The following is a 13,955-nucleotide window of genomic DNA, read 5'->3' on the forward strand; positions in this document are numbered from 1 at the left end:
ATGGCTGTTGTTGTTGTTGTTGTTGTTGTTGTTGTTGTTGTTGTTGTTGTTTTATCACTATTACTATCATTCCTACTGCTGCTGCTGCTGTTGCTGTTGTTACCTTCATTTTTCAATAAGCCAGTGAAGAATTTTGATGTGATAAGGAATCGTAGTTCAATATTGCTTTCTTGATGTTGTTGTTGTTGTTGCTGTTTTACGCATTATTATTATTATTATTATTATTATTATTATTATTATTATTATTATTATTATTACCACATCCTATCAATTTACTATCTAACTCATCTCATTTCCGTCATATTTCCCTATAGCTCTATCAATTTATACATTTCTAACCCTGCCACACACACACACACACATACACACACACACAATGCAATCACCAAACTTCTCCACCTTTCCCCCAAAGCACAGTGGTTCCCTGGTGTTGGACTGGCTGCATGCCGTCCACTGGTCAATAGTTCGATAGTAGAAATGTAAGATAAGTTGAAGTGAGGCAGAAACCTTCCTTCCACCAGCACCACCACCATCCTACCGAGAGTGGTGGTGGTGGTGGTGGTGGTGGTGGTGGCGTGCATGGTCATTCCAGTCAGGAGGAGGAGGAGGAGGAGGATTGCGTGAGGACATGTTTCACCGTCCATTTATGAATCAATCGTGATGAATATCCAGTTTTGCTTCGGAATATTACGAATGTGGTGGTGGTCCAAGGTAAACAGTAGTAGTAGTAGTAGTAGTAGTAGTAGTAGTAGTAGTAGTAGTAGTAATAAAATCAAAAGTACAATAAAATAATCACAAAAGACAAGAAAACAACAACAACAACAACAACAACAACAACAAACACGAAAAAAAAACAACAATAATCCACATTAACAAAAGGACTTTCACATCACAACCTACACAGTTCCCAAAGGATACAACCGAAGGAAGGCCTCCCACCACTACACCACCACCACATTCTGTCAACAGCTCTCCCTCCCTCCCACGCTCCCACACCACCACCACCACCACCACCACCACCACCTCGTGTCTTACGGTCGTGAGGCGCGGCAAGGAATGTGATGTATTTGTAGAAAGTAAGTGCAAGGCGACAGGTGTGTGGTACGGGTGTGGCAGACAGGTGTAGATGGTTAGATAGATATACGCATATATAGATAAGCAGGGAGGTACGTATGCATGAGGTAAGGTGATTGATAGAGATAAATTAAGGAAGGAAAGGGTTGAATAATGCGTTGGTAGGTAGGTAAGTAGATAAAAAGGTAGATAGATAAATTGACTGATATATATATAGTGGTTGAATGATAGATACACTAGTTGACTGAGAGATCGATAAATAGATTGATAGATAATGAAAAAGAGACAGCCAGATAAACAAATTGATAAAAAAAAACAGCTAGAGATTAATACACAGATAGATAAATAGATCAATAGACAGACACGTATAGAGAAAGACAGACAGACATGTAACCAGATAGCGCACGCACACACAAACACACCAACACACCAAACACACTTCCAAACATTATGAAACACCCCTACATCTCTCACCCGCTCCCTCACCCCTCCACCTCCAACACTACCCCCTCCTATCTTTGCATGGCGAGTCTCACTAACCAACCACTCACTCTCCCATGCACAGACAGCCTTCTAACGTAACACTTTCCCACAGAAGGTGCTTATTGTTACCGTCAGTGGTCGCTAGGTTGGCGGGGGCAATATGGTTGGGTTATGTTCCCGTTCCTGACTGAAAGTTGCGTTGTACTCAGCTCAGGTGAGAAGGGGGAGAAAGAAAGAGAGAGAGGAGGAATGAAGGGAAGATACGTATGTGTGTTTGTGTGTGTGTGTGTTAAGGGGATAAGGAAGAATAGTTAGGGATGTTAGGGAGGCTTAGGGAAGTGGGGAACAGGAAAAAGTAGGAATAAAGGTAGGAAAAGGGAGAGGAACAGAAAGATGAAAGATAATTAGGCTCAAATTAGAAGATGGGGAAGAGGAAAAGAATCGGGAAGAATGAAGGGGAGGAGGAAGTGAGACGGAGGAAAAGAAGGGGAAGGAGGAGGTTCAGAAACATGGAAGGAAATAAAAAAAGAGGACGAGAAGGAAAGAAAGAGAAAGAGGAAGAAGACAAGAAAAGGTAAGATATGTTGGAGGAGGAGGAGAGGAAAAGGAAAAGAAGAGTAAAGACGAAAAGAAGTTAAGTGAGAAGGAAAAATGAAAGAAAAGTAAAAAGGAAGAAGGATGGAAGATTTGGAGGAAGAGAAATAAGGGGAGGTGTGAGGAAAGGGGAAGAGAGACGGGAAGGGAAGGGGAAGGAGTGCGTGGGAAGGTGTATAACCCAAGTGTTACCGCTGATGGCGAAGGAAGGGAAAGGAGGAAGGAATGGGGAAGAAAGATGAGGAAGAAAGAGTTATATTATTTTTTCCCAGCCTTTCCCTTCTCTTTCCTTTCTCCTCTCTTAGTAGTAGTAGTAGTAGTAGAAGTGATAGAAGAACAAGAACAAGAACAAAAAAGAAAAACAAGTCCTGGTAGTGGTGGTGCTAGTGGGGGTAGGGGTGGTGGTGGTGGTGGTAGCAGTAGCCAGAATCAATCGCCCTTATGATACCGAGTTATTTTTACAACTTTTTCCTTCTTTCTGTCTTGAATTACGAGTTCAAAGCTCCGGCTAGAGAACACACGATCAAAGTAAAGATTTTAGAGTACGGTTTTAATGGTTTCTACTCCCTCTAGCTGCTCCCTTTGATGTTGTTAGCTGTACTAGTACCTCCCCCTTCCCCTCCGCCCCCCCTCCTCTACCATCATCACTTCCCGGGGTCCATCAATATAGGCTTGATGTAAGTGGTAAATAGTAGGCATGTTTTATACAGGGACTGCCATGTGTAGGCCTGGTGTCTTTGCTGCTTCCTTCGTGTCTTTGTGGTTTGATATGGAAGTTGCACGAAGCCGTCAAGCATACTCGTGGTGGTTATGGTATAATATATAATTTGCCTGTGTGTTATAATTATCCTATGTCCACCAATCATCCGTGCCCATAACTGTGATTGATATATTGCTAAAATTCCCTATTGACGAAACACCAAGGCGATCTAGTAAAAGAATCTAGTAGCCAATTAACCATTTTTCCCTAACTTTATCGTCCATAACTATGACTGATATATTAAAACTCCCAACTGACTCAACAACAACAACCTAATCTCGAACAATATTCCATCACGCAATCATAAAGAACCATTTCCCCTAACTTTACCAAACCTGAAACTTTTCTTTTCTGTCCAGTCACTCTTGCATCTCTACTTCAAAGTAACCAAGTACCACACGGCCTTCACGTGGGGGTTACCCTGCACCAAGGACTCTACACCACCCTGCGCCTTCCTTGACCATCACAAACACACTGCTGCTATCAAGGTGGGGCGAGTCGTGAAACTTACCTCCAATCTTATAAAAGGTGTCAGATTCCCTTGTCTCAGTCCTCTTTGATAGAGATAAGGCCGCCAGCATTCCCCTTGCACCCCTCCGCCTTCCTCCTTCCCTGATATAAGCGATACAAAGATAACGTTATAAAATGTTAATCTCCACATAAAGAACTGACTCGCGTATTTCCATCTACGGCTAAAAAAAATAGGATATCAATCTTCCAGAGAAAAATATAACTAAGATCTCTCAGCTGTACACTAATAATCAAAATACTCCTTCATAATGATTTCAAACAGCACTTTCAAGCATTACCATATTTTCCTTGATTCTATATGGATGGTACTAATCGTTAACTGCGCAGCACAGACGACGCACATTATAAGAAGCACCTGGAAACAATGCAGTGCTTTTTTAATGGCAAATCCCCAGCGAGTTTCCCACTTATTAGCTTCATGCATAACACATTACCGTAATCGTCCTGCCCTGATGAACCTTTACTAATGGTGTCCAGGTAATAATGAGTCCAAGAGCAAATGACCTCCAATGACTAATGTAATTTCCTAATACTGAGTGAAAATTTATAGATATGTAACGTTAAGAATAAATCAAAGAAAGATGAAGCATTTAAGAGTCATTGGAACATACAACACTAAAAATTAATTAAGAAAAGTGAATAATTTTAAAGTCACAGCAACATAAAACACAAAGAATAAATATGATAGAGGTATATATAAGAATAAATTAAGAAAGATGAAGTATTTAAGAATCATAGCAACATAAAACACTAAGAACAAACTAAGAAAAGTGAACCATTTAAGTCATTGCAACATAAAACACTAAAAATAAACTAAGAAAAGTTAACCATTTTGAAGTCAGAAACAAAAAAAACATTAAGCACAAACTAAGAAAAGTGAACCATTCAAAAATCATAGCAAACATGGGAAAATAAACTGATCTTCGGGAAATAAACAAAAAATATCAAGAACAAACAATAAAAAGATACAATATGATAATCTATATGTGAATAGATCATAATCGACAAAAACTCTGGAAAGCAAGCAAGAACTCACCTATCCTTCCTTATGAACAACAGGAAGGCATAATACAAAAGAACACGATACAATTCATATTTTTAATTCCTCCTACAAACCTACTGTCACTGCAGACTAGATACATTAGCACAATACTGAAATCAAGCTTTTTTTTTTTTTTTGCAGGGAAGGTGAGGACTCAAGGTTGGACAATAGACAGTATACAGTTAGGTAATCAATAATGCCCAACAAACACAGATGAACAGGGAATGTATCATATATACCCCTTTATTTTTTTTGAGCTTACCACCAAGACCTTGCATCTGTTAACAAGTCCACAAGGTCCTTAAAAGACCCGTGGAGATCCTAGTAAAGTTCTCCGTCCTTACATAGGAGTATCCTGCATCCTGTACAGCACACAATTCAAGAAGAGATCAGAATTAATGGTTCTTGTGAGATCCCCTGAAATTCCTTAACCAACATGACTGAAAATTGTTTGGAAAGTGAGAGAAAAATTAGACCAGTGAGAGATTAGATGAATGTTATGACTGGCTGGCTGAGTTTGTTAGTTACTGAAAGAAGCACCACAGTAGAGATCATTATGGAGCATGAGAATGGGTAAAGAATGGTGCATAAAGAATGAAAATGATCTGAGAAGAGAAGGTAAAGCAGAGACAGAGATTAAGTTAATACTGTGACTGGCTGGCTGAGTTTCTAAGCTACCGAGAGAAAGAGCCAACCCAACTGAGATCATATGGAGCATGAGATCATGGAAAAGATAATGACACTGACATTTTGATGCTAGAGATGGTGACATTTCAACTAAGGACTGTTGGTTAGTGAATAATCATATCAAATGGAGGATATTGATATGTTAGAAAATTAATGAAAATTAAAATGAGGATTACAATAAAGGAAGAGCAGATGAGATGGACTGACAGAGAGAGGGTAACATTTGTCTTGTTGATTTAGTTAATTGCCTAGTTAATTTGTGGAACAAAGAATAGGCAGACATGTTTAGGAGTCAAGTGACACTATGGTAAGACAAAGGTAGATGGCATAGTACAGAGAATGACATGGCAGTGGGAGTGGGACAGTGGTAAGTGTAGATCAAATGGAGGAGATTGACTAGCCAGAGGAAAATGGTATCTGACAAAAGATGACTAAGTTTTGTCTTTTCCATCGCTACCTCCTTCCCCTCACCACTCACATCCCAAACAAATCACTTTTGCCATGGATTCCTCCTTGTTACCCCAGATGAGAGGGTGCCTGCCCATGTGGCTCTCTCACACACTCCCATCTCACTGATGCCTTTAGCCTCAAGTCTGTAAGTCTAAAGGCTGGAGAAATATACAGCAAAGCAAGTGAAAAGGGGAACAAGGAAGAGGAGCAAGGAAGATGTTAAGTATATCCTGACCAACCCCCACAAGCACCCACACCCACACAAACACACTTTCAAATATGACATAAGACCCAAGATACCTTTTATTCTTTTATAAATGTCAACTGGTATGAAAAATCACATACCACTAGTTATCAAAATGAAAAATCACCTCAAAAATCACACATCAAAAACCATGTCTTCAAAAAATCACACTCAACAAGTTATCAGAATGAATAACCAAACCTGAAAAACACCACTTGACTATTTATCAAGATGAAAATCCGTGCAAAAAACCACACTCATCTACTTTTCAAATCAAAAACAAGTCCTCAAAAATCACTTGACTAGTCATCAAAATGAAATACCATACCACAAATAATAATAATAATAATAATAATAAGAAGAAGAAGAAGAAGAAGAAGAAGAAGAAGAAGAAGAAGAAGAAGAAGAAGAAGAAGAAGAAGAAGAAGAAGAAGAAGAAGAAGAAGAAGAAGAAGAAGAAGAAGAAGAAGAAGAAGAAGAAGAAGAAGAAGAAGAAGAAGAAGAAGAAGAAGAAGAAGAAGAAGAAGAAGAAGAAAAATGACTTATTTAAAATGTTAAAATGAAAAGCCACACCTTATGTCGCCAACAAAAGTTATTCAGCATTACAATTACTTGAGTTTATCCGATGCAAAACAGTTCACGTGGTCACTTCACCAGCACACACATTATTTAGAGGAGCCACCAAACAGAATGGCAATGCAAGCATGAATGTATGGGTGATGAAAAATGTGCATTGTTGAATTTCACCTCCAATGCCTGTAACTAAATATACTGAGAAAATCCTGAGACACAGATAAAAATACAAGTTTGCAATAAAATTGTTAAAAGATACACATTTCTGAAACGTGATAGGAGATTCTTGAGACTCAAGCAATGAGCACTGGTGGTACCTTCCTTCACTTCCTCCTTTCAATGTGTTTTCAGTTACACTGTACAATTTGAAGTACATTTCAAAGGAAAATACAAAGAATTTACCAGATAAAGTAATTTCCCTTTTTCAAAACTGATCTAGTAATAGTCTCCCTCGAACATTTTGAACATTTTTTTTTGTCTGACTTCCCTACTGTATCAGGGCCAGGAGGGTGCCTCCTAATGAAGGACTTTGGATTTGGCATTTGGAAACCATTACCACGAATGGATGCCCTTCCTGCCCTCAGACCATGGCCTGGATTCAAACCCATGCACCTGAGGACCCTTTGGCCCCCAAATCACATGTGGTCCCACTGTACCAGTCTCCTTGAGTCTCCCTCTAACATAAAAGGATAAATTCAACAAATTCAATTACCCCTAAGAAAAAATTAACATGTAATACTGTAGAGAAGAATGTTAGTTTCCTACACAACCCAATACTGGCCTTCAGCTTTCCTGCCAGCCAAGGATTAGATGGGATGAGAGCTGCTGGCTGCTCTCCCTCTCATCCCATGGTGAGATCCTGGCTTGTGGCGGGGCACGAAGGAACTCAGGAGTGTCTTTACAGCAACGAGTGGACGTACATGCATCATCACTTCATTGCCAAGTACATCACAGGCAGATGGAATGACAAGGTCCTGCTGTGCCCTGCAATACTTATCCCTTACACTAAATTTCCAACATGCCATCAATCTCAAGTCGATGCATCACAACAAATCAGCAGACTCTCTGGAAGAGCTGCACTTCCTCACTTCAGTGGTCAATATTTACAGGAATGAGAAAAACAAGCTAAGCTAGAATGCCACAAGTCACGCCACAACACCCGCAACACACCTTACCAAGATTGAAATTGTCATGTAAAATCAGTTAACTTTGTACACTAATATTATGTCCAATAGTAACCAAACACACAGTCCCAAAAATTATTTCAAAAAGGATCAATTAATTCTTTCATTGTGGACTGTTCCTCTTCAAATTTCACACTATAACTGCATGTGATGGTCTGCATCAAGCCATCCACTGAAGGAGGCTACCAATCATTTACACATGGTGCTTTGAAGTGAGCTGAAGCAACCATGAATAAAAATGGACATAATTCTGATAATAATCTTAATATCTATATCACTTAACATAAAATGTAACAATACTTTTTTTGGTAGATCAGAGCATAATGATACTTCTTTAAAACAAGTGAGAATGTACATTTCATATTGGCATCTTTAATTAATGTTAAAATTATGTCTTATGTTAGGTCATTTCATAAGCCTGGGAGAGAACATGGAGGAGACAAAGTAAATATATACTTTGTCTGCCTCCTTAATCATTTATGGTGGAGAATATCTTGTAAGATTCAATGCCTTTCATGCTCTTCCTCTTCACCATAACAGCACATTGAGCAGTAAACACCAATTTTTAACTTAGCTTCAACTTTTAAACATTAACAATATAAATTCACTCACAACCGCACACCAGCCCCACAGTCATGCCTTCCTAGCTGCTGACTCCTCCACAGCAGCAACCAGAGTGGAAGTGAATTGCAATGGTTAACACAAGCAAAATGGATTATAGTGTTATCCATGTGTACACACACACACACACACACACACACACACACACACACACACACACACACACACACACACACACACACACACACACACACACTTTGGGCACAAACTCAAGCACAGAAATGAACTGCTCTGCAACACAATGCAGGTGACACTAACACTAGGAATAAATGAATGAAGCTCAGTGTTTAGTGACTCATCCTGAGCTTCAAGACAGTCATCCATGCACTCTGCACAGCAGTGAGCACTACTCAATCCATTATCATGTATCTAGAGCTGGACTAGTACTGACTGGGTGAAGTAAAAAACTGGATATGGCAGTGATGTTCAACTTCATCAAGGTGCACTGCGTCTTAGAACAAGAGAGAGATCATGTGTCATAGTTAACAACACACATATGTGTGTGTGTCTCACCCATGCTGTCTTAGTGTTCCCTCAGTGGTAGGAAGATGGTTTGGTCGCACACTGTGGCCAGAGTGGAAGAATACCGCCACAGTGTTCCCTGTACAGCATTAAAGGTGACTCACAGGGACAAGGGGACAGGGAACACCATCCTCTGTATCTCTATTTCCATGATGAGAGAAGGTATAGTCTTACGAATGGGTGATCTCCCTTGAAGGGGGGGATCTCAGCCCGGCATATAGAGAGACACTAATAGATTCTGAGTACTGCAAAGTACATCACTTGGGTCTTTCTCATCCTGAGGAATGTGGACACAATACAACAGTGTATAAGTGTTGGTAGTCAAAGCCTTCTTATTCAACTAAATGCGTTTCATCATTACTTCCATGTACATCAGTAATGTGACTTCTCTTCCTGATGAACATTCTAAGCAGACATGTAGTTCAGTGCACTCATCTCCCACATCACTGTACATTTCAAAGTGTACAGCAATATATATTTATAAATAAGACACACATGTACAAAAATCTATTAAAGTAACAATACTATAAATCTCAAAATATAAACTGTCATAACTTTCTTCCCAGTTTGCAGAATGCCACATTCAGGAGTGGAAGGAGACCACCAGAGTATGCAAGCAGCCTTTGGTGTAAGTAACAAGTGATTAAAAGATCAATAAAATACTTAACCTCTCTCTCTTTCAACTTGACAACCAACGAGTTAGTTTATCTTACTGACCAGATCACCTTAATGATTAATGACTACAACTACAGACTCCTTCACCCCTTGCCCTGACTCACTGTGACGAGCAGTGGCGTGAAGTCTGAAATGTATGGAAAGAGCTCTCACACACTCACTCACTCACTCACTTGTACACAAACACACACACACACACACACACACACACACACACACACACACACACACACACACACAAAGCCAGTGCCACCAACATGTGCGTCCACTCAGTGCCTTGGTCGGTGTATGGATGCCTTCTGGAGGGTACAAGTGGAGCAGCATTAAGAGTCATGGCGTGCCCGGCCCTCACGACGCAGTTGGCCCCTGGTGCGAGCGTTGCCTCCCCGCTGCCCGCCCTTCTGCCCACCGCCACCTGACTTCTTGCCCGACCCTTCCTTGTGACCCTGATTTAGGCGTGTGTCAAGAAATGAAGTCTTATGCTCCTCACTAAATGGCAAGTCTAGTCATGAAGAAATAATGTGTCTCCAAGAATTTATTCCTCAGTAAATGGTAAATCTAGGAAGTTATGAGAAGAAATTAAGTTTTCCTAGGTAGTTATTCCTCAGTAGACAGCACACCTAATCAGCTGTGTGTGTAAGAGTAAACCAATTCAAGATTTCACAGGACTCAATTAATACAAGCTTTATAAGTCAAAGATTTAAAGACTGAACCTATGTAACTGATGACAGTCTACTGAGGGAAAGAAAGGAAGACATGAAAAAAGAAAAAGGAGAAGAAAAGAAGCAGCAGCCAGCCTCACCTGTCCGTCCTGCCTGACCACCCCATTGGCCATGTGCTGCTTGGCTGAGGCCACGCCATTGTGGGTGATGCCGTTAGCCCCTCCCTGATGGCCGGCGGTGCCATTCTTGCTCCCCTTCATCTTCTTTTGCTATTCAAGGAGGAATGCAAACACAGACACACATTTAGGAACACTTGCCACAAAAGAAAATGAAAAATACAAGATTATACTTCCCATGGTATTCTATGTAGTTTTCTAGTCACCTTCAATGCAAATAAACTAAATTTACTTATCACTAATGCAACTCATTTAGGAATGCCCACATAAGAAGAGCAGTGAAGCAGGACACTTTGTACGTATATCTTATAAATATTCACCTATCTACTTACTTGTCTGAGCCAATCTCAACAGAAGCACTGGAGGAGGAGTGGGTGGGGAGCCTTACCTTGAGCCTGTAGTGCTGGACATAGAACTGGCCAAAGAGGATGATGAAGCTGCTCATGTATACCACCAGAGCGTACTGCATCCAGAGGGGGAAGTCACACCCCACCACGATGGCCCGAGCCCCCAGCACCCCCGCACTGGTAAACTGGATCTGAAACCAGGCAGTGAATCTCTGTCTCTGTTATGGATTCACAAAAATAGCACAGTCTATGTTCCCTCTAAAACACTTGGAAGGAGAGCTAAATATTTATCTATCTGTACACTTGGGCTTGTATTAGTAAACATTCCATTCCTTGAAGAAACTTGGTGTGTGGAAAACTGGCATTTATTCAGAAATTTTTATGGTGATTGTTTCTTGCAGATGACAAGTGGAAAGATATTCTAGCTCTGCATTCTTACACAAACACACACATACACACACACACAGTACCTCACACCACACAATGACTTTTATTTGAACAAAACCATTTGCATCAATCTAATACTTTTCCATACACACAAAACTCCTTTAGTAAAGTACTCCCAATCTTCTTCCTTTGCCTCACCCATGCAGCACACGTTAATAAGGTGATAAAGTGAAAAGGTGGTGAAATTTTATACAACCATGTGATTAAGCTTTGAAAACCATGACATGTGAGAGGACCGAGACACAAAACAAGCAAGGAAGAATGGTCAGTCAGTAGAAGCTCTCCATTCAAAACACGTCCACCTCTGTGTTGGGTGTGAAGGCGAGGAGGTGCACTGTGGGTGACTTAACATAATCATTTTCACTATATATGAATGAACTGTTTTGGGACAACATACAGCAGCAGATCTGTACCTCACATGACCTTAAACCACACACACACACACACACACACACACACACACACACACACACACACACACACACACACAAATAAAAAAAACTCTTCAAAGCAAATTACATACTAAATATTATCTCTCAATACTTTAAACAGTACCCATAACAAATGCTGCACTCATTCTCTTATGAAAATCTTGCATTACCTACCTAACACTCTGATGCCTCACAGAAACAGGAAACAAACATGAAATTAATGACACAACACAGAGCACAATGAAAAATAAGAACGACCTCAATGTGATCAGAAACAGAATGAAATGGCAAGATTAACCTGACACGAAGTCTCTGCCAACTGGGAAAAAAGTGATGATAATGGAGGAGGAGGAGGAGGAGGAGGAGGAGGAGGAGGAGGAGGAGGAGGAGGAGGAGGAGGAGGAGGAGGAGGAGGAGGAGGAGGAGGAGGAGGAGGAGGAGGAGGAGGAGGAGGAGAAGGAGAAGGAGAAGGAGAAGGAGAAGGAGAAGGAGGAGGAGGAGGAGGAGGAGGGCCACATAAGACTCAGTCCCAAAGATGCTTCAGGTAACATGGGGGAGAGCGATCAACCCAAACAAGCAGTCCATCCCTACCAGCTGTATGCAGGTGATGTGCTTCTTCCACCACAAGTACTTCTGCACCGCTGGGCCAAAGGCGGAAAGGCCATAGTAAGCATACATGACCACGTGCACAAAGCTGTTCATCATGGCGGCCAAAAAGGCTGAAACATTTGAGGTGCGTTAAAAGGAGGCGCTCCAGGAAGGGAGGGCAATGCGCTTCAATTGTTCATGGATCTGTATTCTCAAGCGTTTTGGCATTTGATTCCAACTATGTTTAAAAGGTGCCACTGGGACAGACTCAGTAATCAGGTCCTTAGTGGTGAGTCAATAGGATGCTTTATAAGATTAGCAAAATATATAGAGTAGGATGATAGGTAGAAATGGGTAGGCATATTTCATACAGGGACTGCCACATGTAGGCCTAACGGCTTTTTGCAGTTTCTCTTGTTTTCTTATGTTCTTTGGGTTTTCTGGGGACAGTTAAAGAGGGATTCTGTACCATATGATGAAACACCATGAAAACTCAACAAATCAACTCTTATATCGTTTGAAAATAGTCCCAATGGCAGAATAAACCATTTGAGAATACAGGCTATGCTGAATAAAAGCTTGATAAACAGAAAAGGTTACTAATGTGGGAGGACTGAATACACTCCCTCTACTTGACTGTGTGTGTTGGGTGTGTCGATAAAATGTAGAAGGTGTGTTGGCAGCTTAGTAATCTATCTACTGTGTGTGCTGGAGGTCTTAAAAAGTGCTATAAAGGAAAAATTAACAGGATCACATGAAGACCAGTCACCCTAACCTCTCTTGGGTAAAATTAGGTTAGATTAGGTTATGTAACTTGACCTAATCTAACATATCCTAGTCCACCCCAAAAATTAGTTAGGTTGGCTGGTCTTTGTGTGAGCCCATCAATGCTTGGCATGGTGTTGGTACATTGAGAGGCTGACAGGTGTGGTTTGTTCCAGGCCTAATTGTGATTTATACTGTTTAAGAGACACACATAGAGGAAAACAACATACAATAGAATGTCAAAGAAAATGATAGAGAATTTATGTAATTTCACCACAGTAACCAGTGCAAGAACAAAAATAATTTAATTTTTTGTTTAACTGTGATGTTGTTAAAGGAACATTGATTCTTTCATTAACTATGTACATAATAGATTTGTTTGACAATGCAGCAAACATCGTGTGTGAAAGATGCATCCTGAAAAGAGAAGACAACCATGGAGATAATATTTAGTCGTGACAAGACAAATGACAACCTTTTTGGCAATACTTAATGACACTGGCTTCTTTTCTAGATACTATCTGGTAAAACACAAGATAAATGAGTTTTTTTTAAAAGATATAGACTGTCAGTTGATAATGTTTAGTTAAAAAAAGATAAATGACAACTTTTTTTAAATAAAACAAGTAGCACCTTTTGAAGATAATAATTAGTGAAAGGCAATACATGATAAACAGTAACTTTTCAACGCCACACACATAAACTGGAACTGTACACCTGTTAATGTACCAAAACTTGACAGTGAATACCAACAGGTGACTGAAAAGGTTATTCTCATCACTGAAAAACTCAGTAACAAGGCAAGTTATTCTAATATAAGCAACAGGAAATGCATTACTACCAGAGATAAATGTAGCCATTATGAAACTGACTTATTGTGCATGTAAATAAATATGCATATGAAGAAAAAAGCCTTATGAAATTTACTTTAGCTTAAATGTAAAAATGTTAATAGCTAACTGGAATCTGGAATAAAAATACTAAGAAAAGTGAAGACCTGTATGTAAACAGAACACACCTACTACAAAATGCCAGTTATAAATGAGCTGAAAAAAAAAAATTAAGAAAAAAAAGTCTGCAAAGCTATCATAAATAAAGG

The 13,955-nt window shown here is 40.0% G+C and overlaps 1 protein-coding gene across 6 annotated transcripts in view; it reads right to left on the bottom strand.

The window, feature by feature from the left end:
• LOC135110495 (very long chain fatty acid elongase 4-like) overlaps positions 1-13,955 on the bottom strand; it is a 37,606-nt gene that overhangs the window by 18,076 nt on the left and 5,575 nt on the right. For 4 of the 6 annotated variants that reach the window (XM_064022861.1, XM_064022859.1, XM_064022858.1 and 1 more), the window contains exons 6-10: positions 12,095-12,222; positions 10,667-10,816; positions 10,243-10,371; positions 3,721-3,797; positions 3,423-3,523 (exon numbers count right to left, since the gene is read on the bottom strand). In XM_064022861.1, the coding sequence (XP_063878931.1) occupies positions 3,423-3,523; positions 3,721-3,797; positions 10,243-10,371; positions 10,667-10,816; positions 12,095-12,222 (585 nt within the window). Of the gene's footprint in view, positions 1-3,422; positions 3,524-3,720; positions 3,798-4,526; positions 9,887-10,242; positions 10,372-10,666; positions 10,817-12,094; positions 12,223-13,955 lie in introns of those variants that run through there. The other 2 variants (XM_064022863.1, XM_064022864.1) reach the window with 2 other exon arrangements.

This window comes from Scylla paramamosain, chromosome 20 (assembly GCF_035594125.1).
Source record: "Scylla paramamosain isolate STU-SP2022 chromosome 20, ASM3559412v1, whole genome shotgun sequence".
Taxonomy (NCBI): Eukaryota; Metazoa; Arthropoda; class Malacostraca; order Decapoda; family Portunidae; genus Scylla; species Scylla paramamosain.